Source organism: Phocoena sinus, chromosome 19 (assembly GCF_008692025.1).
Source record: "Phocoena sinus isolate mPhoSin1 chromosome 19, mPhoSin1.pri, whole genome shotgun sequence".
Classification (NCBI taxonomy): Eukaryota; Metazoa; Chordata; class Mammalia; order Artiodactyla; family Phocoenidae; genus Phocoena; species Phocoena sinus.
Genome location: NC_045781.1, coordinates 2,930,696 through 2,958,552, shown reverse-complemented (window position 1 = coordinate 2,958,552; position 27,857 = coordinate 2,930,696). Strand labels below are relative to the sequence as shown.

Here is a 27,857-nt window from a genome sequence, read left to right as displayed (position 1 = left end):
GGATGACTGTAATAGCCATTGCACGGGTCTCCCCCCAGTATTCCTAACCCCTCAGTAACAATGCAGACGGATCTCACAAACTGTTAGGGGCTGAACTGTGTCCCCCTAAAATTCATTTGTTGAAGTTTTAACCCCCAGGACCTCAGAATGTGACTATATTTGGAGACAGGGTCGTTAGAGAGGTGATTACATTAAAATGACATCATCAGTATGGTCCCTAATCCAGCAAGAGGAGATTAGGACACACAGAGGGATGACCACGTGTGAAGCCAAAGAGAGAGGCCTCTCCCTGCCGACACCTTGATCTTGGACTTCAGCCTCCAGGATCATGAGAAAGTATCAATACATTTCTGTTGCACCAGTCTGTAGTGTTTGATTATGGAAGTTCTAGCAGGTTAATGCAAAAACATAATGTTGAACAAAAGCGGTGAGACTTAGAATAAGTGGATACGTGATGCCATTTAAATAAAGTTCAGAAACAGCCTAACTCAATCGACAGTGAGAGAAATCAGGATGTGTGGTTCATGGGAAGTAGGTACTACCAGGGTCTCTGGGACAAGGAATGCCCTGTTCCTGGATCTGAGTGTTGGTTACGTCAGTGGGGCCCCTTTGGGAAAATTCATTAAACTCCACACGGTTGATGTGTTCATTTTTTTGTACTATGCTAAACTTCCAGGAAACGGTTTATTTAAAAATGTATCTGAGGGCTTCCCTGGTGGTGCAGTGGTTGGGAGTCCGCCTGCCGATGCAGTGGACAGGGGTTCGTGCCCCGGTCCGGGAAGATCCCACGTGCCGCGGGGCGGCTGGGCCCGTGAGCCATGGCCGCTGAGCCTGCGCATCCGGAGCTTGTGCTCCGCAACGGGAGAGGCCACAACAGTGAGAGGCCCGCGTATCGCAAAAAAAAAAAAAAAAGTATCTGGTATTGTATGACTCTGTTTATGTGAAATGTCCAGAATAGGCAAATCCCTGGAAACATAGAGTAGATTGGCGGTTACCAGGTGCTGGCGGGGAGGGGAGGATGGGGAGGGAATACTAATGGGTACCGGTTCTCCTTTGGGGTTGATGAAAATGTTCCAGAACTAGGTGGAGGTGATGGTTGCAAAACATTATGAATATACAAAATGCCTCTGAATTGTACACTTTAAAATGTTCAAAATTTTATGTTATATATATATATATTTATTTACATTTATATTTATTTATTTATTTTTGGCTGCATTGGGTCTTCGTTGCTGCACGCGGGCTTTCTCCAGTTGCGGCGAGCGGGGGCTACTCTTCCTTGCGGTGCGCGTGCTTCTCATTGTGGTGGCTTCTCTTGTTGCAGAGCACGGGATATAGGCGCGCGGGCTTCAGTAGTTGTGGCGCACGGGCTCAGTAGTTGTGGCTCGCGGGCTCTAGAGCACAGGTTCAGTAGTTGTGGCGCACGGACTTAGTTGCTCCGCGGCATGTGGGATCTTCCCGGACCAGGGCTCGAACCCGTGTCCCCCGCCTTGGCAGGCGGATCCTTAACCACTGCGTCACCAGGGAAGCCCAATGTAATATATATTTTCCTATATTTAGTGAGAGCTGCCACTGTGACACTGTCTTTGATGCCAAGGAGGATAGTTATGCTCTGAGTGCCCCAGGGAAAGTTTTCAGTAATGGGAGGTCAGGTTAAATGACAGAGGGGGTACGGGGGTGGGGGCGGGGGACTGATTTAAGATTCATGACAACTACATGCTATGTATGGTCCCTGACCTGAACAAAGTAAGGATAAATGGTGTTTAGGGCTGAAGAGTCGTGACATTTGTGATTTACTTTTAAACTTATTTAAAAACATATAGATGAAAGAAATAGGCTAAGATGTTATGGACAGTAAAATCTAAGTGATGTTACATGAGGGATCAATAGGCCAGTGGCTCTTAAACTTCAGTGCACAACAGGAAGGACACCTGGAGGGCTTGTGGGAATGCTGGTTCCTGGGCCCCCGAGTTTCTGGGGTGGGGTCCAAGAATTTGCGTTGCTAACACACTCCTAAGTGATGCTGAGGTGCTAGTGGTGCTGATCTGGGGACCACCTTTTTATTTTTATTTTTTTTCGGTACGTGGGCCTCTCACTGTTGCGGAGCACAGGCTCCGACGCGCAGGCTCAGTGGCCATGGCTCACGGGCCCAGCGGCTCCGCGGCACGTGGGATCTTCCCGGACCAGGGCACGCACCCGTGTCCTCTGCATCGGCAGGCGGACTCTCAACCACTGCGCCACCAGGGAAGCCTAGGGGACCACCTTTTTAGAACTGCTGCATCAGACAACTGTCTTGACTTTTTTGTGTGTTTGAAAAATGTTCACAAAAAGTTAAAATTTCATAGCGTGGGTGGGAGGGGGTTCCTGAGGGAGCAGGGCCTGAGCGGACCTGGAGGGAGGAGGAGGGCGTGGGTGGGAAGATGCTGAGGAGAGCTTGTCTCTGACCTGGATCTTCCTAGGCTGAGCTTGAGTGCTGAGGGGAGTGTGCTTCAGAGCTACCTGGGCTGCCCTCAAGGCCACTGGTGGGCAGCCTGTGTCCCTGGGGAGCACGTGGTAGAACCGGGCATGGGGGTGGGGAGGTTGGGATGCTCTAGCAGAGAAGCTGGCCCTGGGGAGCAGGGAGGACAGACAGGGAGCCTGGGAGGCCAGAGGCTGGCATTATCACAGGGTCCAGATTGGGGGGAGGGCTGAAGATGGGGAGGGGTCCTTGAGCAGAGGAGGCTGAAGAGGAGTTGGGAGGCCAGCTCTGGAACACAGGACTGGACCCTGTTTGGGGACATGAGTGTTTTCCTCTTCAATGGTGTATGTGTGTGTGCGCGGGGTGAGCATTCTGGGTGTGGCCACAGCTGGGCATCCTGGTGGAAGGTGGCTTGCAGTATGGGGGCAGTGTTTAGGCTGAACCGGGCTCCCATTTACTCAAATTTGGTTCCACGACCTCCTGAAGAACGGTCCTGGGCTAGCTGGGAGGAGCCACCTACTTACAGAAAAGCAGGTCCTTTGGCAAGTCACTTTACCTCTCTGTGCCTCAGTTTCCTCATCTGAAAAAGGAGGATTATAAGAGCACCTACCTCCTGGGGTTACTGTCAGGGATTAATGAGTTCATACTCACTGTAAGTGAGTACGGGGAGTTAAAACTGAAGTACTTAGAACAGTGCTCGGCACATATTAAGTATCAGATAAATTTTAGCTACCATCATCACCATCACCACCATCACCATCATCACCATCACCATCATCACCATCATCACCGTTACCATCATCATCACCATCACCATCATCATCACCATCATCACCATCACCATCATCACCATCACCATCATCATCACCATCACCATCACCATCACCGTCACCATCATCACCATCACCACCATCATCACCATCACCATCATCACCATCACCATCATCACCATCATCACCATCACCATCATCACCGTCACCATCATCACCATCACCATCACCATCATCACCATCACCATCATCACCGTCACCATCACCATCACCATCACCATCATCCTCTTCATCCTCACATCACCATCACCACCATCACCATCATCCTCATTATCATCACCATGACTGTCATCATTACCATTATCATCCTTACTACCATCATCACCATCACTGTCACCATCACCATCACCACCATCCTCCTCCTCATCACCATCATCACCATCATCATCAAGTCCCTGAGATGCTATATCCAGGCAGGACTATAAAGTGGTCCAGAGCATGGGCTCTGGATTCAGACTGCCTAGGGTTGTATCAACTGTCTAGCTGTGTAGGCTTGGACAAGTCATTGAACCTCTCTGAGCTTCCTTGGCTGTAATATAGGGGAAAGACAGAACCTACAGTGTGAGTTTGTTGGGAGCATTAAGTGATGTAGTGTATGCCAAGGCCTTAGTACACTGTACCTGGCACACAGCAACCTCAAAAAATGGTTACTGTCAGAGGGTGAGGGGAGAGCACAGGGCAAGGTGGGATGTTGCTGGGTGGGTGTGAGAGTGGGGACAGGCTGAGCAGAGACCTGAAGGAACAGAGGTCTCCATCCACATTCCTGGAGACAGGGAACCACATTGTACCACAAAGGGAAGAGCATGTGCAAAGGCCCAGAGGCTGAATGGTGAAGTGCTAGATGGGGAGCTGAGGCTGGCAAGGGGAACAGGGGCTACTAGGGCAGAGCCTTTGTCCTGAGGGCGATGGGGAGCCATGGGAGAGGGGCCAAGTGTGGTGTGTGGGTTAGAAAGGCGCTACCTTCAAAAAGCCCCAGAGTCGGACCCCATCTCCACAGCCCAGTCCCCCACCCATCATCTGAGCCACCATCATCCCTTGCCTGGATCACTGCAGTAGCCTCCTACACAATCTGATCTCCGCTCAACACCCAGAGGGATCCTTTCAGATTGTACCACATCCCAGCCCAGAGCCCAAGTCCCTCCAGAGGCCCATGAGGTCTCCACGATCAGGCCCCTGTTTCTTTTGAACCTAATTCCCTTCCCCTTTCACTCTGTTCCAGCCACCCCAGCCTTCTTACTTGCCCTGGAACACACCAGGGATGTTCCTGCCTCAGGGCCTTCGCACGTGCTGTCCCTTTCCTGGTATGCTCTTCCTCAGACATCCACAGGGCTCCTTCCCTCACCTCTCTCGGGTCTCTGCTCAAATGTCACCTCCTCAGTGAGGCCTTCCCTGACACCTTACCTAAAATACCAACCCTCCCCCAGCATGCCCTCCGCAGCACTTATCACCTTCGAACACACCATATTGTTTGTAAAAATCGGGGTAAAATTCATATCACTTAAAATGAACCATTTTAAAGTGTGTAATTCACTGGCATTCAGTACATTCATGATGTCGTGCAACCACCACCTCTAATTAGTTCCAGAACTTTTCATCACCCTGGAAGGAAACCCGGTACCTATTAGCAGTCTCTCCCCGTCACCCCCCACCAGCCCCTGGCACCCACTAATCTGCTTTCTGGCTCTGTGCATTTGCCTGTTCTGGATATGTCACAGAAATGGAATGATACAATAGGTTGCCTTTTGTGTCTGGCTCCTTTCACTCAGCACTGCGTCTTCAAGGCTCCTCCGCTTTGTAGCATCATACCGTATCATTCGTCTCTTTATTTTGACTGTCCCTTATCAGCTGCCTGCCCACTGGAACACGAGCTCCATGAAGACAGAATTTTGTCTGCTTTGTACTGATGGGTCTCTGGGGCCTGGCGCACAGTTGGCACTCAGTAAATGCATACTGGTGTTGATTGCATCCAGCTCCGGGGTCCACTTCTCTCTGTTCGGTCTGGGCCTGGTCTCCCCAACACCAAGGGCTCCCCTCCCACCCCACTCCCCTCACCTGCAGATCTGGTTGTGAAGGAACCTCCTATGGTTGGGCCTCCTTTTGGGGGGCTGGGTCTGCTGTGGGTGCAGGGTGCGCAGCACATAGGCGGCTGCCTCAGTCACGAAGGCATACAGCTCCCGGGGGCCGGGCTCGGAGATTCCAGAGGCTGACGGAGCCCCGGGGTGCATGGCCAGGGTGATCTGGAGTAGCTCCCCACAATGCTGATCATAAAGCAGCCCCCCAAATCTGTGAGGGGCAAGGAGCAGCCAGGGCTGTAGGTTCAGGGCTGGGGGGTGGGGGGACAGGAAGAGAGATGGGCTTTGGGAGGGTGGGTGGGCTCTGCAGGGAAAGGCCCTCCCCGGGCTGGCAGAGGCAGGGCCTGGGCAATTAGAACATCCCTGAGGTTTGAGGCACCTGTAGGTGGGGGTCTGATATAGGAAGGCAAGGGGGCAGGGAGGGGAAGGGTCTTTCTGTGTGCCCCACAAGGGCCCAATTAACACATAGTTGGACCTGCGATCTGGGACAGTGCAGTGTAGGTGGGGGGCCAGAGAAAAGCTCCTGGAGATGGCCAATTAAGGGGACAAAGCCCTCATTAGGGAAGCGAGGCCAGGAGCAGAGTCAACCGCAGTGATAGCAGTGATTAGCGTGGAGGAGCCATGATTGCAGGCTAGTGGAGGAGCGGTGGGAGGCTTGGGTGCCGGCTGGGAAGGAGGGGAGGTGGCCCCCGGGGGGCATGCCGGGAGCCCCCGCTGTGGGCAGACATCCCACATCCACTCACCAACCTCCAGACCCACTTGCCCATGCCTCCTTGCCTCCCTCTGCTCCAGGCCTGGGGTCCCAGGGAAACAGCCTCAGAGAGCAGCTTGCCGGTGCCCAAGGTCTTCCAGCCTGCAGGAGGGGCTGGCTTCGGGGGGGAGGGTTGACCCCCAAACCCTGCGTTTCATTTCATACCCGAGCTTCTGAGTGAGCAGGGGAGAGGGGAGGGGGGACACCTGTGGTATGGGCCTCGCTGCTCAGGTGGGTGACATGGGTGACAGCCAGGCTGTGGCAGGAGCGGAAGAGAAAACATGGGCATGGTTCCCCCCAAGGCATTTCACTGGGGGACTTGGGGGCCCTTGTGTTTCTGGGGGGCTGGGACGTGGCAGGGAGGAGGGGCTGGCTCCTGGGGCTGGGAGTGGGGTCCTCTTGTCTCTGGAGGGTGTTGGCCAGAGTGGGGGAACCTGGTCTCCGCTGGTGTGGGAGGGAGGGAGCGTCTCAGTGTTTGCTCTGAGAAGACTGCGTTGGGGGTTTGTGTCGGGAGGTATATGAGCGTCCTGCGGATGCCCTAACACATTATCGCAAACCTAGTGGCTTAAAACCATGCACAGGGTCTTCCCTGGTGGCACAGTGTTTAAGAATCCAGCTGCCAGTGCAGGGGAAACAGGTTCGAGCCCTGGTCCGGGAAGATCCCACTTGCCCGTGCACCACAACTACTGAGCCTGCGCTCTAGAGCCCATGAGCCACAACTACTGAAGCCCACACGCCTAGAGCCCATGTCTGCAAAGAGAAGCCACCGCAATGAGAAGCCTGTGCACCACAACGAAGTGTAGCCCCTGCTCGCCGCAACTAGAGAAAACCTGCGCACGGCAGCAAAGACCCAGCGCGGCCATAAATAAATAAATATATATATTAAAAAAAACCCCAAAACCATGCACAGGGATTCTCTCACAGTTCTGGGGGTCAGAAGTCCAAGATGGGTCCCACAAGCTAAAGTCAAGGTGTTGCTTCTGGCAGCTCTAGAGGGAATCTGTTCCCATGCCTTTTCTGGCTTCTAGAGGTCTCCCAAATTCCTTGCCTCGTGGCCCCTTCCTCCGTCTTTAAAGTGCATCGCCCTGCCCTCTGCCTCTATTGCCCCATCTCCTTCTGACCCCGACCCTCCTGTCTCCCTCTTATAAGGACTCACTGCATAATCCAGGATCATCTCCCCCTCTGAAGATCCTTAACTCCACCACACCTACAAAGTCCCTTTTGCCCCAAGTCGCACAGTTGCAGGTTCTGCAGGTTAGAACGTCAGCGTCTTTGAGGCGGGGCACAGAGGGAGAGGCTTGGCCCCAGTGATGGCTCCTCCCGGGCTCCCCTCAAGGCCACGTTAACTGGGCCAGTGGTTGCAGCCACTGAGGCTGAGCCTGGGGCTGCCTCCGGCGCCCCCAGCACGCAGGCAGGGAGAGAGACACAGAACAGCGAGAGCTTCCCCCAGGGTTCCCCAGTGCCTGACACGCTGCACCTCGGTGAGGCCGCCTGCCCCTGGGCACTCACAGGAAGGCATCAGTGTCCCTATTTCCCGAAGGAGAAACTGAGGTCCAGGCACACAGTCACCCAAAGTCACAGGCAGCTGAGCTGGGGGATTTAACCCACATGGGGAAAAAAACCCTTAGGAGGGAAACTAAGAACTTTGTAAAAGCTCTCATAGTTGTTAAATACTAAAGTATATTATTTCTAAGCTCTATTATAAATATCCTTTTTGTCCTCCAAATGATACCTTGATAAAATTATCAGCAGCAAATTATAAAAGACTCTGGCTCAAGAAGAGAATATACATAGGAGTCCTTCCTCCCACCCCCGGCCAGGCGGCTTGTGGGATCTTAGTTCCCTGACCAGGGGTTGAACCTGCACCCTCAGCAGTGAAAGCGCGAAGTCTTAAGCGCTGGACCGCCAGGGGATTCCCAACATAGGAGTCCTTTTGTTTATATATATATATACTTTGTTTGTTTGTTTGTTTGGCTGCACCAGGTCTTAGTTGCGGCATGCGGCATCTAGGTCCTTGACCAGGGATCAAACCCGGGCCCCCTTCATTGGGAGCACAGAGACTTAGCCACTTCCACCAGGGACGTCCCAAGGAGTCCTTTTGAAATGAGAGCTATCAAATGTGATATAGTGTAATGTTAGGGAATAATTTTTAAAAAAAACAAACAAAACTCCTTGCCACCACTTGGGAGATCCTGTGTCCTGATTCCATCTTCCATTACCTCACTGGTAAAACTGGGATAAGAAGGTAGCACAGAGGGGAAATTCTCCAAGCTCACACGGCGAGTAAGGGGCAAGGCCGGGGTCTGAACTTGAGATAGCATAGGCCCGAGATCAGGCCTTTGCTTCCCAGGCCCACTCACCATCCAGCAATGCCAAAGGCAGCATCGGCACAGCGGTGGCATCCCAGTGGGCAGTGGCAGTGACAGAGGCCCAGCCAGGTGCAGGGCTCAGGGTGGGGACCACCAGGCAGAGGTTGCCAGAGGTCCAGTCCCTTGGGACTGTATTGTGAGCTGCAATCAGTGAGGCCAGTAGCAGCGGGTGGACCAGACGTCAAGGACCACCCATGCGCCTCACCACAGCTGAGGACAGGGCAGCGTGGACACAGGTGTGGGGACGTGACAGGCCCCCTGTGCTCCGCCCCCGGCCCCTGTGACTCTCCGTCTGTCTGTGACTCTCACCAGCTCTGGTGTTGTCTCTCCATCCCCCTTGCTCTCTCCTCCTCTGCCCCCTGGCTCTCTTGACCCTCGCTGGGTTGTCTGCAGCCCTCTCCTCTTCACTGTGTCTCTGATGACGCCTCCCACCACTCGTGTGCTTCTGGCTTCTCTCACCGTCTCTGTCCCTTTCACCACCTCTTGAGTGTCTCTCAGACTTTGACTGCCTCTCTGTCTTGGTCTGGGCAGACTCGTGTGTGTGTGTGTGTGTGTGTGTGTGTGTGTGTGTGTGTGTGTGTCCGTGTGTCCCCTGGACATACGTGTGGTGTTGTGGGTTGGCATGGAAGGTTTCCTGTCCTGTTGCTCTCGGGCCCAGAGGGGAGAGCCCAGGGTCCCTTGGCAAGAGGCTAGGAGGGAGTAAACCCCCAGGTCTCTGGAGGATTGGAGGTCAGAGCTCAGGCCCCAGGACAGGCAAGGGGCCACCCCTGCATGGCTGGAGCATGACCTTTGCTAACCCAGCTCCAGGAGGGGGCTCACATCCAAGCCATCAGAAGCCAAGGGCAACATCTGCTGGCCAGCTCTGTCCCACCGCCAGACCAGCCTGGAATACACTGGGGGCCACCGGCCGGCCGGCAGGGTCTGGCCTGGGGATGTTCCACCAGGGGGCGCCAACGTCCCAGGCTGGTGCTGGGACTCCCCGCTGGAGTGTCCTCAAGGTGTGGCCCCCACTTTTGAGCCCTTCTCCCCCTGTTTTCGATCTTGATAAGAGTTGCTCACAGCTCAGGGCTGGCTTCATCTGATGTTTGTTGAGGACCTGCACTTGCAGGTATGAGAAGGTATTCACAGGTTCCTTTCTCCTATCCCAGCCCTTGGAATTGGGGGTGGGTGGGGCGCATGTAATCATTCAACAAACATTTATGGGGACTTCCCTGGTGGTCCAGCGATTACAACTCTGCGCTCCCAATGCAGGGGGTCGGAGTTAGATCCCTGGTCAAGGAACTAGATCCCGCATGCTGCAACTTAGAGCCCACGTGCCGCAACTAAAAGATGCCGCATGCCACAACTAAAAAAAAAATAAGAGATCCTACATGCCGCAACGAAAGATCCCGCTCGCTCAAGGAAGATCCTGCGTGCCGCAACTAAGGCCCAGCGCAGCCAAATGAATAATTTTTTTTTTTTAAAAAAGCATTTATGGAGCACCTACTGTGTGCAGAAGCTGCGGATGCAGTGGTGAGCAAGACAAGCACTGTCTGTCCCTGTAGGAGTCTGGGAGGGAGATGTCTGTAAACAAGAAATTATGGTTCTGGATGTGCTGTGAGGATGCTGAGACTGGACAGTAAGTTGGAGGCCGGATGGGGCAGGGGTGCTACTTCAGTTGGAGAGGCCCTCTTTGAGAAGGTTATAATTGTCTTACAACCTTAATGGAAGAGGTAGCAGCCAGGAGCTTCCCAGGCAGAGGGCACAGCAGGTGCAAAGACCCTGAGGCAGGAGCAAGCTTGAAGGGAGTGAGAGAGGGAGAGTGATGAGAGGAGGTGAAGTCAGAGAAGTGGATGGGGGCCAGACCCGCGGGGCTTTGTAGGCTAGGCAGAAGTTGGGTTATGAGGGCAAGAGTGATGGGGAGCCATGGAGGGTTTGGGACAGAGGTAGTTCCCGGAGCTCAGGGCCCTGCCCCAAACCTCCTTTGCAAGCCTCGCTGACCCTGCCCCTACATCCCTCCCCAGTGTGTGTGGGGGGGAAACTGAGGTGACGGGGCCAGGCTGGGAGCCCAAACAAGGCTTGTCCCTCCTTGCCTCCACCCTGCTATACTGCAGCACTCTCTTCACCCAGTCCAAGAGGGACTTTGTTCCCCATAAAATTTATTGTAAAAATGTACAGGTGGCAGGTTCCCGGTGTCCCCAGCCCATAACTCAGAGGGGCCAACACTGTCGTATTTGCCTTACATCTTTTCTTCTGAGAAGAGCGATGGACTGAATCGTGTCTTCCCAAACTTATGTGTTGAAGTCCTAACCACCATACCTCAGAATGTGACTGTATTCACAGATAAGGTCTTTAAAGAGGTAATTAAATTAAAATGAGGTCAGTAGAGTGGGCCCTACTCCTATATGACTAGTGTCCCTACAAGAAGAGGAAATTTGGACACAGACAGGTGCAGAAGGGAGACCATGTGAGGACACAGGCAGAAGGTGGCCGTCTGCAAGCCAAGAAGAGAGGCCTCAGGAGAAACCAACCCTGCTGACACCTTGATCTTGGACTTCCAGCCTCCAGAATAGTGAGAAAATAACTTTCCATTGTTTAAGCCACCCAGCCTGTGGCACTTTGTTATGGCAGCCCGAGCAAACCAACACAAGAAGTGTGTTTGTTATCTGTGCTGCATAACAAATTACCACAAACACAGTGGTGTAAAACAACGTGTATTAATTTTCTCACAGTCCCCTTGGGTCAGGAGTCCAGGCACCACAGTTGAGCTGGGTCCTTAGCTCAGGGTTTCACAAGGCTGCAATCAAGGTGCAGGCTGAGGTCAGGGTCCTCTTCCAAGCTCGCATGGCAGAATTCATTTCCTTGCATCTGTAGAACCCTTGGAGGCTGGTGTCTTCAAGGCCAGCAGGAGAATCACTGATATTCCACTGCTCTGACCTCTAGACCCAGCTTTAAAGATCTTGCCTGATTTGATCAGGCCCACCCAGGAAAATCTTCTTGTATTAGGGTTCTCCAGAGAAACAGAACCAATAGGCTCTATCTTTATCTATCTATTTATCTATCTGTCTATCTAGAGAGATTATATATATTACATATAGAAAGAAATCTAGGAAATTCCCTGGTGGTCCAGTGGTTAGGACTCTGCGCTTTCACTGCTGAGGGCCTGGGTTCCATTCTTGGTTGGGGAATTAAGATCCCGCCTGCCACGCAGCCAAAAAAACAAAAAACAAACAGAGGGGTCTGTTTTCCCCACACAGATGGGACCCTGTGAACTGTCCTCCTCCAGGGAGTCTGCCCTCATTTCCCCCAAGGCTGGGTGAGGGGTCTCCTCTGGCTCCCATGCCCTGGGCAGCCTCCATGGGCTTCTGACATGCATGTGAGACCCGCTAGATAGGCCTTGGATGGAGCTGGACACTGGGGCTGGAGACCCTGGCCTTGCCCCCAGTTAAGTCCCTTCCTGGTTGCAGGAATCACTTCCAGCTCTGTGCCTGGCCAAGAACCTTCAGAGAGCCTTTACTTACTGCCCTGCCAACCCCAGTGAACTGAGGGTGATGCCCCTTCCATGTGGAGAGGCCTGGCAGGGCAGGGCAGGCTCGGGCACCCCATGAGAACCCCTAGAGATGCTGGAAAGGAGCATCCTCAGTCTGTGGAAGGCACAGCCTGGCCCCTTGGTTCCTTCTTCCTGGGACAGCTGACAGCTGTGACTTGGGGACTTCTCTTGCCTGCCCCCTACCCTCCCCCCCACTTAAAGTGTATCTCTGCTCTTTTTACCCCACTTATGTGAAAAAGGATATTTTATTTTATTTTTTATTTACTTTTTTATTGGAGTAGAGCTGCTTTCCACTGCTGTGTCAGTCGCTGCTGTACAGCACAGTGAATCAGCCAGACGTATACATACATCCCCTCTTTTCTGGACTTCCTTCCCATCTAGGTCACCACAGAGCACTGAGTAGAGGTCCCTGTGCTCTGCAGCAGGTTCTCATTAGTTCTCTATTTTATACATAGTAGTGTGTATATGTCAGTCCCAGTCTCCCAGTTCATCCCACCACCACACCCCACTTTCCCCCTTGGTATCCATACGTTTGTTCTCTACGTCTGTAGGATATTTTATTTTTAGTCTCTGGCCTTGGGAGTCCTGTCTTTGCCCCAGCCACCTCCTCTGGGGGGTTGGGTGAGGGCTGCTCCAGGGAGAGGTGTCCCCAACCCCAATCCTCTCTTCTCCAGTGAGTGCAGGCTGTGCTGTCACCAAGGTGTTGGACTGAGTGGGCAAAACCAGAATCGAATGTCCACACAGCAGGACAACCCCCACTTCTAGAGGGAAGGGAGGCTGGCCGAAAGGCTCAGGTGTCTGGGGTCCGGGAGCACTGGTGGGTGCACGGTGAGTGGGACCTGAGCCCCCTCCACGCTCTGTAATCAGAGTGGGCAGGGCCCAGACTCTGATCCTGGATGAGCCACCTTGGAGCTGGAGTGCCCCAGAAGCCTGGCACACGTCCCCCATTACCTGGAGTGTGGCTGGTAGGGATGGGTGAGGGAGAGTAGAGAAGAGGGAAGGGCTAGGCTCCCCAATTCCTACCAGGGTTTCTCCTCTCCTTCGACTACTTCCTTGGGATGGGGGTGCAGACCTTGCCAATCCTTTTGGCTGGGATGGGGGTAAATGCAGAGACACCCCCACGTGCACACAGGGCTTGTGGGACGTGAGTGACAACCTTGGGCCCAGGGAAGTGTTGGGTGGGTAGTCTTGGCCACCTTCAAAGACTGCAGTCCCCACTCCCATCCCTGTCCCCCATGGGAAGAATGGTTCACCTGGCTGGCAAGGCAGGGGGCTCAGAGGGACTGGGGCTGGATGGGATGCCTGATCTAGTGGGAGGGGTTGTGAAAAATACCTGGGGCGGGGTGTTGTTGGCCAGAAATAAGAATGCCTGGGGGGACTTCCCTGCCAGTCCAGTGGTTAAGACTCTGCGCTTCCACTGCTGGGGGCGTGGGTTCAACCCCTGGTGTTTGATCCCCGATCAGGGAACTAAGATCCCGCGAGACGTGTGGCGCGGCCAAAAAAAAAGGATGCCTGGGGACTGGACAGGCGTATGTCCAGATGTTTGCTTAGTCCCACATCAAGTCTTCACTCACTGCCCCAGCTCTGGACATGCCCCCACGCCCATCTCTCCTGCTGTATTTTTTCTCTGAGACGCTTAGCGGCACATAGCATGGGATACGTGTTATTTATTTATTTATTTATTTATTTATTTATTTATTTATTTATTTATTTTTAACATCTTTATTGGGGTATAATTGCTTTACAATGGTGTGTTAGTTTCTGCTTTATAACAAAGTGAATCAGCTGTACATATACATATGATCCCATATCTCTTCCCTCTTGCGTCTCCCTCCCTCCCACCCTCCCTATCCCACTCCTCCAGGCGGTCAAAAAGCACCGAGCCGATATCCCTGTGCCATGCGGCTGCTTCCCACTAGCTATCTACCTTACTACGTTTGTTAGTGTGTATATGTCCATGACTCTCTCTAGCCCTGTCACAGCTCACCCTTCCCCCTCCCCATATCCTCAAGTCCATTCTCCAGTAGGTCTGTGTCTTTATTCCTGTCTTACCCCTAGGTTCTTCATGACATTTTTTTTTCTTCTTAAATTCCATATATATGTGTTAGCATACGGTATTTGTCTTTTTCTTTCTGACTTACTTCACTATGTATGACAGGCTCTAGGTCTATCCACCTCATTACAAATAGCTCAATTTCATTTCTTTTTATGGCTGAGTAATATTCCATTGTATATATGTGCCACATCTTCTTTATCCATTCATCCGATGATGGGCACTTAGCTTGTTTCCATCTCTGGGCTATTGTAAATAGAGCTGCAATGAACATTTTGGTACATGACTCTTTTTGAATTTTGCTTTTCTCAGGGTATATGCCAAGTAGTGGGATTGCTGGGTCATATGGTAGTTCTATTTGTAGTTTTTTAAGGAACCACCATACTGTTCTCCATAGTGGCTGAACCAATTCACATTCCCACCAGCAGTGCAAGAGTGTTCCCTTTTCTCCACATCCTCTCCAGCATTTATTGTTTCTAGATTTTTTGATGATGGCCATTCTGACTGGTGTGAGATGATATCTCATTGTAGTTTTGATTTGCATTTCTCTAATGATTAATGATGTTGAGCATTCTTTCATGTGTTTGTTGGCAGTCTGTATATCTTCTTTGGAGAAATGTCTATTTAGGTCTTCTGCCCATTTTTGGATTGGGTTGTTTGTTTTTTTGTTATTGAGCTGTATGAGCTGCTTGTAAATTTTGGAGATTAATCCTTTGTCAGTTGCTTCATTTGCAAATATTTTCTCCCATTCTGAGGGTTGTCTTTTGGTCTTGTTTATGGTTTCCTTTGCTGTGCAAAAGCTTTGAAGTTTCATTAGGTCCCATTTGTTTATTTTTGTTTTTATTTCCATTACTCTAGGAGGTGGGTCAGAAAGGATCTTGCTGTGATTTATGTCATAGAGTGTTCTGCCTATGTTTTCCTCTAAGAGTTTGATAGTTTCTGGCCTTACATTCAGGTCTTTAATCCATTTTGAGCTTATTTTTGTGTATGGTGTTAGGGAGTGATCTAATCTCATACTTTTACATGTATCTGTCCAGTTTTCCCAGCACCACTTATTGAAGAGGCTGTCCTTTCTCCACTGTACATTCCTGCTACCTTTATCAAAGATAAGGTGTCCATATGTGCGTGGGTTTATCTCTGGGCTTTCTATCCTGTTCCATTGATCTATCTTTCTGTTTTTGTGCACATAGCATGGGATACGTGTTATTTATTATGTCTTGTTTATTGCCACCCTTCACCCCCTGTAGATTTTGTAAACTCACTGGGACCGAACTTTTATTGCCCCCTCCCAAGCCCCCGTTGCTATATCCCAGCTCCTAGGGCAAGATCTGGGGAGGGTCCTGGGTAAGGACTGAGAGTCTGGACACTACAGAATCTGGACTGGGTGCCTCTGATAACTTTCTATGATATCTGTGTCAGCTGCAGAGGACTCCACATACAAGGCTCCATGAGAGCTCCAGCTCAGGGATGGATGGGAGGACAACTCCTCTTCCCGGCCGTGTCCCTGGAGAGCCAGACATGGTGTTAGCGTCCCATCACTCACACCACAGGGCTGTTACTGCTGTCTTGAAAATGAGCCTGTCAAATCTGCACAACTTTTTTTTTTTTCTCCCCAAAGAGGCACCAGGCCCCGAGAGTGGGAGCCAGTTGCTCATAGGGGATCCTCCCTCCATCCCCAAGCCTCTGTTAGCGACCAGAGCCTGATGTGTTGAGGAGATACAGACCCCAGGGGGCAGGGCCTGCAGGTCTCTCCTCTTCCTAGCTTTCCCCTCTTTACTCCTTAACAGCTCAGAACTCTCCTCAGGTGTCCCTCCCCCACCCCACCCCCGCCCCGCCGCCCCCAGTGCCTCTGGCAGCTTCGTTTCTGGCAGGGGAGGTGAAAGCTGAAGTGAGAGGAACGTTTGGGCTGAGCTGGAAGCCAAGGGTTTTATATGCATGAATTCACTGCAGATTTCATAAAGACCCTGCGGGGCAGGGACAGGTCCAACAACTCAGATCACGCCTGAGTTCCAGCCTGCCTGGGGGCCTTGGGAAACTGTATGGGAGGCTGTAAAAATTCGCTCGTTCAACAGAGTGCCGTCTGTTTCTGATTAAGCCCCTTGTTGGTTGTTGGGGACACCTGGGTGGCAAAGTCAGACCCCATCCGTCTGTCCTAGAACAGAGATGAGTGCCGCTGAGCATGTAATGGGACCCCACCTAGCATAGGGGCTTTCCGGTAGTTGAGAAGGGACGCGGTAAGGGTAGCTGTCAGGCTGAAGAGGATTGCCTTAGAATAGTGGTTCTCAACCAGGGGACCTGCAGCCAGGTCTGGAGACGGCTGTCATAACGTGTGGTGGAGGGGAGCCGGGTGGCGAGGAGGGCTGTTGGCCTCTAGTGGGTTAGGGTTAGGCCACTATGCTTCTAGCCACCCTACAAGGCACAAGACAGCCCCCACAGTAAAGAAAGACCCGCCCAAATGTCACCAGTGCCATGGTTGAGAAACCAGTTGGATGACTCGCAGAAAAGTCAGTTTGACTTAGAGGCCGAGGCTGGTGAGAGCTGAACATGGAAGGAGGGAGAGGGGATTCAGGACAGCCCCGTTTTCCCCTAAGCCCCCAGGCTGCGAAGGAGGCAGGGGTCCCTGGTGCCCTGGGCAGCCCCCTGCATAGCAGGGCCCAGTTTCCCCAACAGCCGCACTAGCGAGAATGCAACAGACGCCCGGGAACCGCAAGCACGTGGTACCTTTGCGGGGCAGGAAGCACTGCGGGCCTCAGTTTCCCCAACGGGGGAAAAAATGGGAGCCCCGAGGGCCTGGTCGTGGGGCCAGGCCAGGAGTGACCACATCCCTGGTGAGCGACGCCTGCTCGGGAACCGCGCCGCGGGAGAGGATTCTACCACAGACGAGAGGGAGTCGATGCTAATAAAGGGGAACGTGCGACCCTGCGTCCCAACCCAGCTTTCCCCGGCCTTGGGCCGACCTCCGCGACCGCCGCAAGGACCGAGTGGTCGGGGTCCCGAGAGTACTACAACTCCCAAGATGCCTCGCGCCGCCTGCGCCAGGAAGAGCCGCCACAGCCGGCGGCCAATGGGGGGTACGGAGGCGCGGCCTCTGCGCACGTGGCGTCCTGACGCACTGACGGCGACGTCGGGGTTTGTGTGCGCGAGAGGCCGCCGATAAAGGTTGGGTGCCTCGCGCCGGGGGCCGTTGGGAGGGAGCGTGCCCCCGCCCCCTCCCCGGCCCCCACTCGTACACCGCCGCTGCAGGGGCCCCGCCTTCCCATCGATCCCCGCGGGAAGGCCCTGGGTCTCCCCAGCTCATTCCCCGGTCGGGGCCGCAGGTGAGAGACCGGAGGGGAGGGGGTGGGGGAGGGACCGGAGGGCGGAGACGTTGGGGAAACGGAGAACGTGAAACCGGAAGAGATGCCTTAAAGGGAAGGGCGCTACTTCACCTCCGACTTTTGTCCGCCGGGCCGGCTCCGACTCTTTAAAGGGCAAGGGGCTGGTTTTAAAAGGGCGGGGCAGGTTGTGCAGTTTATAAAGAGCTTCCCGCTTCCATCACCCCCCCCCCCCGCCTCCCACCCCCCGAGAATAAATTGTCTCTTTAAAGGCCGGTGACAGTGTCCCAGGTACTGAAAGAAAAGCTTCTGAATTCTAATGGCTTCAAAGCAGTCCCTAGTTTAGCTCAGAGAAGCTGGAGATGGTTGTGCAGGAGCAGGATCCTCTTAAAGGGGAAGTCGGGCCTGATTGGAAGGGTGTGGCCCGGCCTTTTGAAGAGGGTGCTCTTTACCAGATAAGATGGGTCCCAGCTCTTTCAGAGCACGGATGTCTCCTGTTTAAGGAATGCCGGCCTTCTGAAAGACACGTGCAGCTTCCTGGGATAGCCTCTTAAAAGGACTTGCTTATATTTTAAAGGGGACGCTCATCTTTTTAAAGGGAATCTTTACGGCTTGTGCAAAGGGATGCCCAGCTTTCTTTCATTCAAGATATGTTCACTGAGTACTCACTCTGTGCCAGATATTATTCTAGGCGCTGGGATGCAACAGTGAACAAGATGCCACTAGCATCTAGTGGACCGAGGCCGGGGATACTGCTAACCAACTTGCAATGCAGGAAACAGCCCCCTGTCCAGCTCCAATATCAACAGTGCTGATGCTGGGAAACTGATTATAAAGTAGGTTAGAAGGTGATAAGCCCTATGAAGAGAAAAAATAAGTCAAGGAAAGAGAATGCAGCATGCTGGGAGGGGTTGCAGAGTTAGGTAGGGTGGTCAGGGAATAATTCCCCAAGATGACATTTCAGCAAAGACTTGGAGGTGAGGGAGGGAGCTTACTGGATATTGGAGGAAAGAGGGTACTAGGCAGGGGCCTGTGTGGGCCCCCAGATGGGAGTGGGCATGCCTGACCCGGCCCTGTGACCATAGTGCTCTGAGGGTTGGAGAGGCTAGCAGGACAGTCAGGGAGGGAAGGAAGCCATAAGCCGTGGGAAGTCTGAAGGTTCTTGTAAGGGGTTCGTTTTCTGCTCTCAAATGGGAGCAGTGGAAGGCTTTAGCACAGAGGAATGAAATGGTGTGTCTGTGTTGGCAGTTTCCATTCAGCCTCTGTGTTGGGAACAGACTGGGGTTAGGAAGAGTAAGGGTGGAAACTAGGAGAGCTGTCAGAAGGCTGTTGCAGTTTCCCAGGAGGGAGATGTTGGTGCCCTAGAAAAAGGTGGTAATGGGGGACTTGGTGGGAAGTGGCCGGATTCCAAGGACGCTCCTGCCCGAATAGGGGAATCCGCAGACAGACTGGTCATAGAGAGTGAGAGGAAAAGGGGAGGGGAGGATGCCCTGGGACTTTTGGCCTGAGCAAGAATAAAGGTGTTTTTGGAGATGGAGCAGACTGGGAGTGAACGAGATATTTGTGGGGGACAGAGAGGGGAGAGAGCAGGAGCAAAAACTGGACTTAGGTTTTGGGCATGTTAAGTTTGAGTTGTCTATTAGGCATCCAAATGGCATAGTCGAGCAGGGGTGTAGGTTTCAAAGGACAGGTATCAAGTGGAGATCAATTTTGGAATTGTCCAATTTATAGATTGTGAAGTCCCAGGAGTGGGTGAGGGCTTCCAGGGAGAGTGTGGATACAGAATAGGAGTGTTGACAGAGCCCTGGACTCTCCTACATTCACAAGTAGGACTAGCACCTGAAACTGAGAAGGGTGGCAGGTGAGGAGCGCGGTATCCCAGAAGCCAAGGGGACTGGTTTAAGGAGAGAGAGGATAAGGCGTCCATTGGCCACTGAGCGGAGACCACTGGATTTAGCAACTAGGAGGCCATGAGTGGAGGGGGCTGGGGGAGAATCTGATTGACAGGGTTTGAGATGGGAAAGAGCATGTATTGATGGCACTTTTAAGTTGCTCTGCTGCAAGGAGACAGAGAGAAATGAGGCCATAGCTGGAGGAGGAAGTGGGGTGAAGGGTTTTTGTTATTTTAAAGATGGGAGGGCTTCCCTGGTGGCACAGAGGTTAAGAATCCGCCTGCCAATGCAAGGGACATGGGTTCGAGCCCTGGTCCAGGAAGATCCCACATGCCGTGCGGCAGCTAAGCCCAGGTGCCACAACTACTGAGCCTGTGCTCTAGAGCCTGCGAGCCACAACTACTGAGCCCACGTGCCACAACTACTGAGCCCACGTGCCACAACTACTGAAGCCCACGCGCCTAGAGCCCGTGCTCCACAACGAGAGGGCACCACGATGAGAGGCCCGCGCACCGCAACGAAGAGTAGCCCCTGCTCGCCACAACTAGAGAAAGCCCGTGCGCAGCAATGAAGACCCAACGCAGCCAAAAAAAATTTTTTTTTAAGTTACAAAGATGGGAGACCTGGCTTGTGGGTACACTGATGGGAACGGTCCAGGAGATGAGGAGAATCGCTGTAGGTGGGAAGTCAGAGTCTTTAGGCCCAGAAGTAGGCAGGGGGGAGGGGGTAGTGCAGGGTTCCTCAACCTCAGCACCACTGGCATTTTGAACTGATTGTTCTTTGCTGTTCGGGGTTGGGGGTGGTGCTGTAGTGTGCGTCGTAGGGCGTTGAGCAGCATCCCTGGCCTCTGCCCACTGGATGCCAGTGGCACCTGCTCCTCCAGTCGACGGCCAGATAACCAGAACAGTCTCCAGGCATCGCCACATGTCTGCTGGGGTGGAGGGCGTGATGGTGGTGGTCGAGGGAGCTTCCATTGCCCCATTGAGAGCCACCAGTGTAGTTGTTGGAAGATGGGAATGTTCTCTTCTGGTTGCTTTTATTTTCTCAGCGACAAGATCAATGGCAGGGTCACCTGCTAAGAGCAAGAGGGGATAGGAGAGAGATTTGAGGCACGTGTCACCTGGCGGGGTGGGTGAGTGGACCAGAGAAATGCAGCATGAGCTGTGCAGGGTGTTGGGGAGGGAGCTTTGAGATCCTTGGGCACGAATGCAAAAGGGGGCCGAGGCCAGCCAGTTTCCAGTGCTGGGTAAGGGGGGCAGTGAGGGTGTGGATGAGGGGGTGGAGGATGCAGAGCCCACAGGATCAATGGGTGGTAGATATGGTTGAACCTAGGGGCCCTGGGTTAGGGTCCCAAGAGGGAGTGGTGGAGCAGGATGAGTGGCGGTGGAGAGCGGATGCTCACAGGGGCTTTGTCTGTAGTGAAAGGTTTGGGGGATGGCAGCAGAAGCGGGTATTGAGGCAGGATGGGGATGAGGTCTTTAGAGGGACCAGAGGATCCAAAGCGCGGTGCTAGAGACCCCAGCCTTCTTCAGAGACACTGCCTGTCTTTAGAGGGGCTGAACATAGCCGGAAAGGCAGTACCTGGCCTCATAAAGGCCACGTCCAGTGGTCCAGCCTGCTGGAGGAGATGGCCGGCATGGCGGTGGTGGGGGGTAACCAGTTCTTCCCAATTTGCCATAAGTTTCCCTTTTAGCACCCAAAGCCTTCCATCGTGGGCAGCCTCTCCGGCCAGAGCTGACCTGGACTCTAGGAAGCCGTAATCCTAAGGGATGTGTCCCGTGCCTCTTACAGGGCCAGCCCATGGGTTTGGGGTTGAGATAACCCGGTGTGTGGGCGGAGGTGGGGGGACCACCCGCCCTCGCCTGACCCGGAATCCCTCCTCAGGTGTGATGGTCGGCTCCCACGCGGACATGGCGCCGGCCTCTACCGCAGAGGGGGCCGGGGAAAAGCCGGGCCCCGCGGCTCCTGCCCCCACGGCCCAGTATGAGTGTGGGGAGTGCGGCAAGTCCTTCCGCTGGTCGTCCCGGCTCCTGCACCACCAGCGCACGCACACGGGCGAGCGTCCCTACAAGTGCCCTGACTGCCCCAAGGCCTTCAAGGGCTCCTCGGCCCTGCTTTACCACCAGCGGGGCCACACGGGCGAGCGGCCCTACCAGTGCCCCGACTGCCCCAAGGCCTTCAAGCGCTCGTCGCTGTTGCAGATCCACCGCAGTGTGCACACTGGCCTGCGGGCCTTCACCTGCGGCCAGTGCGGCCTGGCCTTCAAGTGGTCGTCCCACTACCAGTACCACCTGCGCCAGCACACGGGCGAGCGGCCCTACCCCTGCCCGGACTGCCCCAAGGCCTTCAAGAACTCGTCCAGCCTGCGGCGCCACCGGCACGTGCACACGGGTGAGCGGCCCTACACCTGCGGCGTGTGCGGCAAGAGCTTCACGCAGAGCACCAACCTGCGGCAGCACCAGCGCGTGCACACGGGCGAGCGGCCCTTCCGCTGCCCGCTCTGCCCCAAGACCTTCACACACTCGTCCAACCTGCTGCTGCACCAGCGCACCCACGGCAGCGCCGCCGCCCCCGCCCCTCCGCCGCGGGAGCCCGGCGGCAAGGTCTTGGTCTCGGAGGCCTACCTACAGCGGCCCCTCCAACCCCCCAGCCCGCCGGCGCCCCCGCCGCCCGCGCCCCCGCCCGTGGTGCCCGAGCTCTTTCTGGCCGCGGCCGAGACCACGGTGGAGCTGGTGTACCGCTGCGACGGCTGCGAGCTAGGCTTCGGCAGCGAGGAGCTGCTCTTGGAGCACCAGCCCTGTCCCGGGCCGGAGGCGCCGCCCCCGCCCGCGGACGCGCCCTCGGAGCCGCGGAAGGCCGACCCTCCCCCGCCGCCCTCACTGTCCCCGCCGTCCCCCCTGCCGCAGCCCCCTCCCGCCGCCTCTGCCCCTGGCTTCGCCTGCCTCCCCTGCGGGAAGTCCTTCCGGACGGTGGCCGGCCTCTCGCGCCACCAGCACAGCCACGGGGCGGCCGGCGGGCAGGCGTTCCGCTGCGGCAGCTGTGACGGCGCCTTCCCGCAGCTGGCCAGCCTCCTGGCGCACCAGCAGTGCCACGTGGAGGAGGCAGCGGCCGGGCGCCCGCCCCCCCAGGCTGAGGCTGCCGAAGTCACCTGTCCCCAGGAGCCGCTCGCCCCCGTCCCCGCCCCGTCCGCTCCCGCGCCCGCCCCGGCTTCCGCGGAGCGACCCTACAAATGCGGCGAGTGCGGCAAGGCCTTCAAGGGCTCATCGGGGCTGCGCTACCACCTGCGGGACCACACGGGCGAACGGCCCTACCAGTGCGGCGAGTGTGGCAAGGCCTTCAAGCGCTCGTCGCTGCTGGCCATCCACCAGCGCGTGCACACCGGCCTACGGGCCTTCACCTGCGGCCAGTGCGGCCTTACCTTCAAGTGGTCGTCGCACTACCAGTACCACCTGCGGCTGCACTCGGGCGAGCGGCCCTACGCTTGCGGGGAGTGCGGCAAAGCCTTCCGCAACACGTCGTGCTTGCGGCGCCACCGGCACGTGCACACGGGCGAGCGGCCCCACTCCTGCGGCGTGTGCGGCAAGAGTTTCGCCCAGACCTCCAACCTGCGGCAGCACCAGCGTGTGCACACGGGCGAGCGGCCCTTCCGCTGCCCGCTCTGCCCCAAGACCTTCACACACTCGTCCAACCTGCTGCTGCACCAGCGCACGCACTCGGCCGAGCGCCCCTTTGCCTGCCCCATCTGCGGCCGCAGCTTTGTCATGGCCGCCTACCTGCAGCGGCACCTGAGGACGCATGCCCCGGCCAACGCCGCTTCTGGCCCCGCAGCCCCCGGCGCCGGTCCCCAGCCCCCTGCCCCACTGGCTGCCGCCCCAGCCCCGTCCGCCACCCAAGATGTTCACGTTCTACCCCACCTCCAGGCCACGCTCTCCCTAGAGGTGGCAGGAGTCACGGCCCAGGCCCCGCCCCCTGGCCCAGCAGCCCCCAACTCCCAGACGTTTCTCCTGGTGCAGACTGCTCAGGGCCTCCAGCTGATCCCCAGCAGCGTCCAGCCCCCCACACCCCCGCCTCCCCCCGCCCCCCCTAAGCTTATCTTGCTGCCCTCCTCCAGTACTGGTGGTGGGGGCAGCGGTGCAAGGCAGGGCCCGCGGGCAGTGGGGAAAGCTGGGCAGGGGGCTGGAGTAGTCTGGCTGCCAGGCCCTGGGGCGCTAGGGGTGCAGGGAGGGAGCAACACCGGGGCCAGCGCGGGAGCGCAGAGCCTCATAGTTCTGCAGAATGTGGGCGCTGGGGAGGCAGGGCCACAGGAAGTGAGCGGGGTCCAGCTCCAACCCCTTCGGCCAGCCCCGGAATTGACCGCGGTCCAGCTCCAGCCGGCCCCGGAGGTGACCACGGTCCAGCTCCAGCCGGCCCAGGAGGTGACCACGGTACAGCTCCAGCCTGTAACGGGTCAGCTGTCCAATTCCAGTGGGGGAGCCGTCACCACTGAGGCGCCTAATCTGCTGGTGGTTCAGAGTGGGGCAGCGGAGGAGTTGCTGGCGGACCCCGGCCCGGGGGAGCCCGGTGACGGTGAGGCCAGCACTGGTGTGGTCCAGGATGTGCTCTTTGAGACGCTGCAGACGGAGGAGGGGCTGCAGAGTGTCCTGGTGCTGAGCGGGGCTGATGGGGAGCAGACCCAGCTGTGTGTGCAGGAGGTAGAGACCTTACCCTCGGGGCTGGCTGAGCCGCCAACCCCTGGCCCAACGGGACAGAAACTGCTCATTATCCGCAGTGCCCCGGCCTCCGAGCTGCTGGAGAATGGCAGCGTTGGGGGAGGCGCCGCTGCGCTGCAGCTGCTGGCCCCACCACCACCTGGCCCAGGCTCTGCTCCCGCGGGCGTCCCTGCGGCTCCTGCCTCCCAGATGGTACAAGTGGTCCCTGCAGGAGCTGCACCTGGGGGCATGACCCCACAGGGCCTACCCTCCATCCAGTTTGTCCAGACTCTGCCCGCAGTCCAGCTGGTGCACACGTTTTGAGTAGAACCACTGGTACCCCTTCCCGACCCACACAGAGACCCCGACTCACTGTCAGCCTGGGCTGGGCTGAGCTGGGGGGAGGGGAACTGCAGGCTGGGCTTGCTAATAAAGACCAGAATCTCCGCTCCTGTGTTTTTGTTTTATTTGTGGTTTGGGAGATCACTGTCACGGCCATAGCCACCACTTGGGAACTTGGAGTCTCATCTCTTGCTTCCTGGTTCGCAGGTGACTTGCTTTGCGTCTTGGGGCCAGCCACTTCTCCTATGTGGGCTCTGTTTATCCTTTTTAAAAAACGGATGCAACGGTCACTATATGGGGGAGGCGTTGGAATCTAGAATCCTGGTTCTGCCACTTGTTCTCTGTAAGTCACCCCACCGCTCCTCTCACGGAAAAATGGGTGGGTGGGAATGCCCATTCCGAATGTCACTGAGAGCCGGGGTGGGTTGGTTTGGGGTGGGGCAGTTTGGGAGCCCGTGGGCTCAAGATGCTGACGCGGCCCCTCCCGCGAAGGCCCTGGAACCTAAGAGAACCACTGAGTTCGCCGCCCCGCCCCCACCCCCTGCGCTCAGGTTGCTTAGGAACCAGGGGACGTCGGGAAGCAAGCGTGCGTTCAGCGCGCGACCGGTAAGTACCGCTCCCCGCCCCCCAACGCCGGGTCCCCCGCTCCCATCCCCAGCCCCTTCCCCCGCCAGCGTCCTCCAGGCCCCCTTTCTCTGTTGCTCCTCCCCTTGCAGGGTTGCCGCTCCCCGCCTTAGTCCATTCCCAGCCCACGCCCAGACTCTCCCCCTACCCGCTGCCAGAAGGTTGGCAACAGTTGCTAAGGCCGAGAGCAGGCACCGCCCCGCCCCCAGTGCGCTAGTCTGACGTCACTTCCGCCGACGACCCCCTTCTCAACCCTGCTCCCCCCGCACCTTGTCAAAAGCGAAGCGACCCACAGAGGTGCTTGCAAGTCCTTGTTCCTGCGACAGACGCCGTTCGGGGGCGATTGGGGCAGAGAGGCTCTGGGCACTGGGGGGTGGGGAGCGGGCTCCATTCCCTGCCTGTGGGGGTAGTTTCGCTCACCCCCAGGGCCGCCCCGGAACCTGGAAGGGAGCCCGGTGTTGGCAGGTGTTGGCGTGCACCGGGCATTTAGGCGTAGATCGCTGGACACCACTGGGGGCCGGGGGGGCACCCCGAGAGACTTTAGAAAGGTCGATGGGTTGACGGGGAAGCCTGTCCTGTCTCGGACCTCTCTTGGGACCTGACCTGGGACATACTGTTGCGTGATCCGCAGCTCTGGGGCGCTTTGGGGACGAGAGGTGCCCTCCTGACGCTGACCGGCTTGTTTTCGCCAGGTGCACGCCTGCTCCCTTGGGGGCGCGGGAGCCTGGGGGCTGCCATGGCCCCCAGCCACCTGTCGGTGCGGGAGATGAGGGAAGATGAGAAACCTTTAGTGCTGGAGATGCTGAAGGTGAGAGCGGGCAGGGGCGCCAGTGAGCCTGGGAGGGTGGGGTGGAGGGTACCAGTGAGGGGGGGCCGGGACACCAGTGAACCTGGGAGGGGACGGGGACACCTGTGAGCCTGGGAGGGGGCGGGGACAGAATGAGGGGAAACCAATGAGCCTGGTGGGGCGGGGACACCAGTGAGTCTGGGGGAGGGTACCAGTGGGGGGGGGGGGCTGGACACCAGTGAGCCTGGGAGGGGGCGGGGACAGAATGAGGGGGCACCAATGAACATGGGGGTGGGGCGGGGACACACCACGGAGCCTGGGAGGGGGCAGGGGCGGCATTTTGAGTGGCTTCAGTCACCTTCCTGAGCCAGCCGTGACCCCCCGGCAAGCAGTCTTTTGCTGCTCCTAAGAGGGCCCTTGGGCCCTCCTCTCTCTAGTTCTTTCTCCCTACCCTGGGGATCAAAAAGGGTTTTCACCGCTGTAGGGCTGACACACCAACTCCTTCCCTATCCTCCGCACTTCCAGTCTTCCCTACGCCCCAGCCTCCTGCTTTTCAAAGTAGAGCCCTTGGGCCTCAGCCTGGCACTCGAGGACGCCCCAGGCGCCCCTCCAGCTTTCTCTCTTGCTTGAGTCAGCTCCTCCATCCAGCCTCCCCTGATGCCTGCCTCTCCACTGAAGTGGGAGCCCTCACAGTTCCTAATTCACCAGCTCACTCATTCAGAGCCCAGTGTGCCAGCCGTGTGGTCCTGGACCCTCCGCCACAGGCCTCAGCTCACTGCCTTCCTTTCTCCTCCGGCAACCCCTGCCCCGGATCCCTCCCGGGCAGGGCCTGCCTCCTCCCCGCCCCTTTCCTGCTGCCCACGGGAGCCCCCCCACTCTGACTGCTCCTCCTGCCTGCAGGCTGGCGTGAAGGACACAGAGAACCGCGTGGCCCTCCACGCCCTGACGCGGCCACCGGCCCTGCTCCTCCTGGCGGCAGCCAGCAGCGGCCTGCGCTTCGTCCTGGCCTCTTTCGCCCTGGCCCTCCTCCTGCCCGTGTTCCTGGCCGTGGCGGCCATGAAGCTGGGCCTGCGGGCCCGGTGGGGCTCGCTGCCCCCGCCGGGCGGGCTGGGGGGGCCCTGGGTGGCAGTGCGGGGCTCAGGGGATGTGTGCGGTGTCCTGGCCCTGGCCCCAGGCTCCAGCGCTGGAGACGGGGCCCGGGTCACCCGCCTCTCTGTGTCTCGCTGGCACCGCCGCCGAGGCGTGGGCAGGCGGCTGCTGGCCTTTGCCGAATCCCGGGCTCGAGCCTGGGCGGGCGGCATGGGGGAGCCCCGGGCCCGGCTAGTGGTCCCGGTGGCCGTGGCAGCGTGGGGCGTGGCCGGGATGCTTGAGGGCTGTGGCTACCAGGCCGAGGGGAGCTGGGGTTGCATGGGCTACACGCTGGTGAGGGAGTTCAGCAAGGAACTATGATGCCAGACCCTGGAGGAAGGAAAACCAGCGCTTAGTGAGCACCTACTGTGTGCAGACACTTTCACACTGTCCTTCCATGAATCCCCAGCCCACCCAGGGCCCAGAAACTGAGGCCTGCAGTGGGCAAGAGACCCCACCACAGCCTGACGTCTGTCTGTAATGTTTGAACTTCTCAGAGAGGTCGGCCCATCTAACCCCTGCCTCAGATTCTGTCTGCACTGAGAAGTCTCCCCATCTGCCTGTCTGTCAAGCCTGTGCCGTCTGTGCTATGAGCCTGGGAGAGACGTGGGGCAGGAGGAGAGGAGGCCGAGCAAGCCTGCCCCCCACCCCGACCAGGGTTAGGACTTAAGCAGGGGCACCCCAAACAGGGACAAGGCCCCCAGGGAATGGGGTGGGGCTTGATGCTGTGCTTGGAGTGGGTGAGGCTGCAGAGGCAGAGAGAGGGTGAGGGGCCTCTGCAGGGGAGGGTCGTCTGCCTCGAGAGCCCCAGGGGAGGGAGGGGGGTGGTGGGCTCAGTGCTGCCCTCCCGGCCAGCCCCTCCCCGGGAAGGTGAGAGCCCAGAGGGGCAGGCAGACCCATCTGGTTTTTAACACCCGTTTGTTAATAAAGCCTGAAACTGCTGTGCGCCTGTCTCCCTCTCTCTGATGCCTTTTCCAGTCCGTCTCCAAGGCCCCCCTTCCGTCTGGCTCCTCCTTCCCC

General features: G+C 56.8%; 2 protein-coding genes across 7 annotated transcripts; both read left to right on the top strand.

Annotated features, from left to right (window-relative positions):
- Window positions 1–17,255: 17,255 nt before the first annotated feature.
- Window positions 17,256–24,403, top strand: ZNF628 (zinc finger protein 628). Its single transcript, XM_032612638.1, has 2 exons — window positions 17,256–17,379; window positions 21,153–24,403. Exon 2 carries the CDS (start codon window positions 21,158–21,160, stop codon window positions 24,278–24,280), a length of 3,123 nt encoding a protein of 1,040 aa, XP_032468529.1. The 5' UTR covers window positions 17,256–17,379; window positions 21,153–21,157; the 3' UTR covers window positions 24,281–24,403.
- NAT14 (N-acetyltransferase 14 (putative)) lies at window positions 17,265–27,782 on the top strand. 6 transcript variants are annotated; one of them, XM_032612945.1, is made up of 5 exons: window positions 17,265–17,379; window positions 24,506–24,641; window positions 25,015–25,219; window positions 25,615–25,730; window positions 26,610–27,782. In XM_032612945.1, the coding sequence occupies exons 4-5, from the start codon at window positions 25,659–25,661 to the stop codon at window positions 27,156–27,158; spliced, it is 621 nt and encodes a 206-aa protein (XP_032468836.1). In that variant the 5' UTR covers window positions 17,265–17,379; window positions 24,506–24,641; window positions 25,015–25,219; window positions 25,615–25,658; the 3' UTR covers window positions 27,159–27,782. The 6 variants fall into 6 exon arrangements, with proteins under 6 accessions (XP_032468836.1, XP_032468841.1, XP_032468839.1 ...); XM_032612948.1 differs by lacking the exons at window positions 17,265–17,379; window positions 24,506–24,641; window positions 25,015–25,219 and adding exons at window positions 24,489–24,505; window positions 24,850–24,904; XM_032612946.1 differs by lacking the exons at window positions 17,265–17,379; window positions 25,015–25,219 and adding an exon at window positions 24,791–24,904 and having other exon boundaries at window positions 24,498–24,641.
- The last annotated feature ends 75 nt before the right edge of the window (window positions 27,783–27,857 follow it).

Excerpts from the sequence above, each read along its gene's own strand:
- ZNF628 (XM_032612638.1), top strand. The coding sequence starts at position 21,158 with ATGGTCGGCTCCCACGCGGACATGGCGCCGGCCTCTACCGCAGAGGGG.
- NAT14 (XM_032612945.1), top strand. The coding sequence starts at position 25,659 with ATGGCCCCCAGCCACCTGTCGGTGCGGGAGATGAGGGAAGATGAGAAA. Across the intron at positions 25,731-26,609 it reads TAGTGCTGGAGATGCTGAAG|GCTGGCGTGAAGGACACAGA; the intron begins GTGAGAGCGGGC and ends TCCTGCCTGCAG.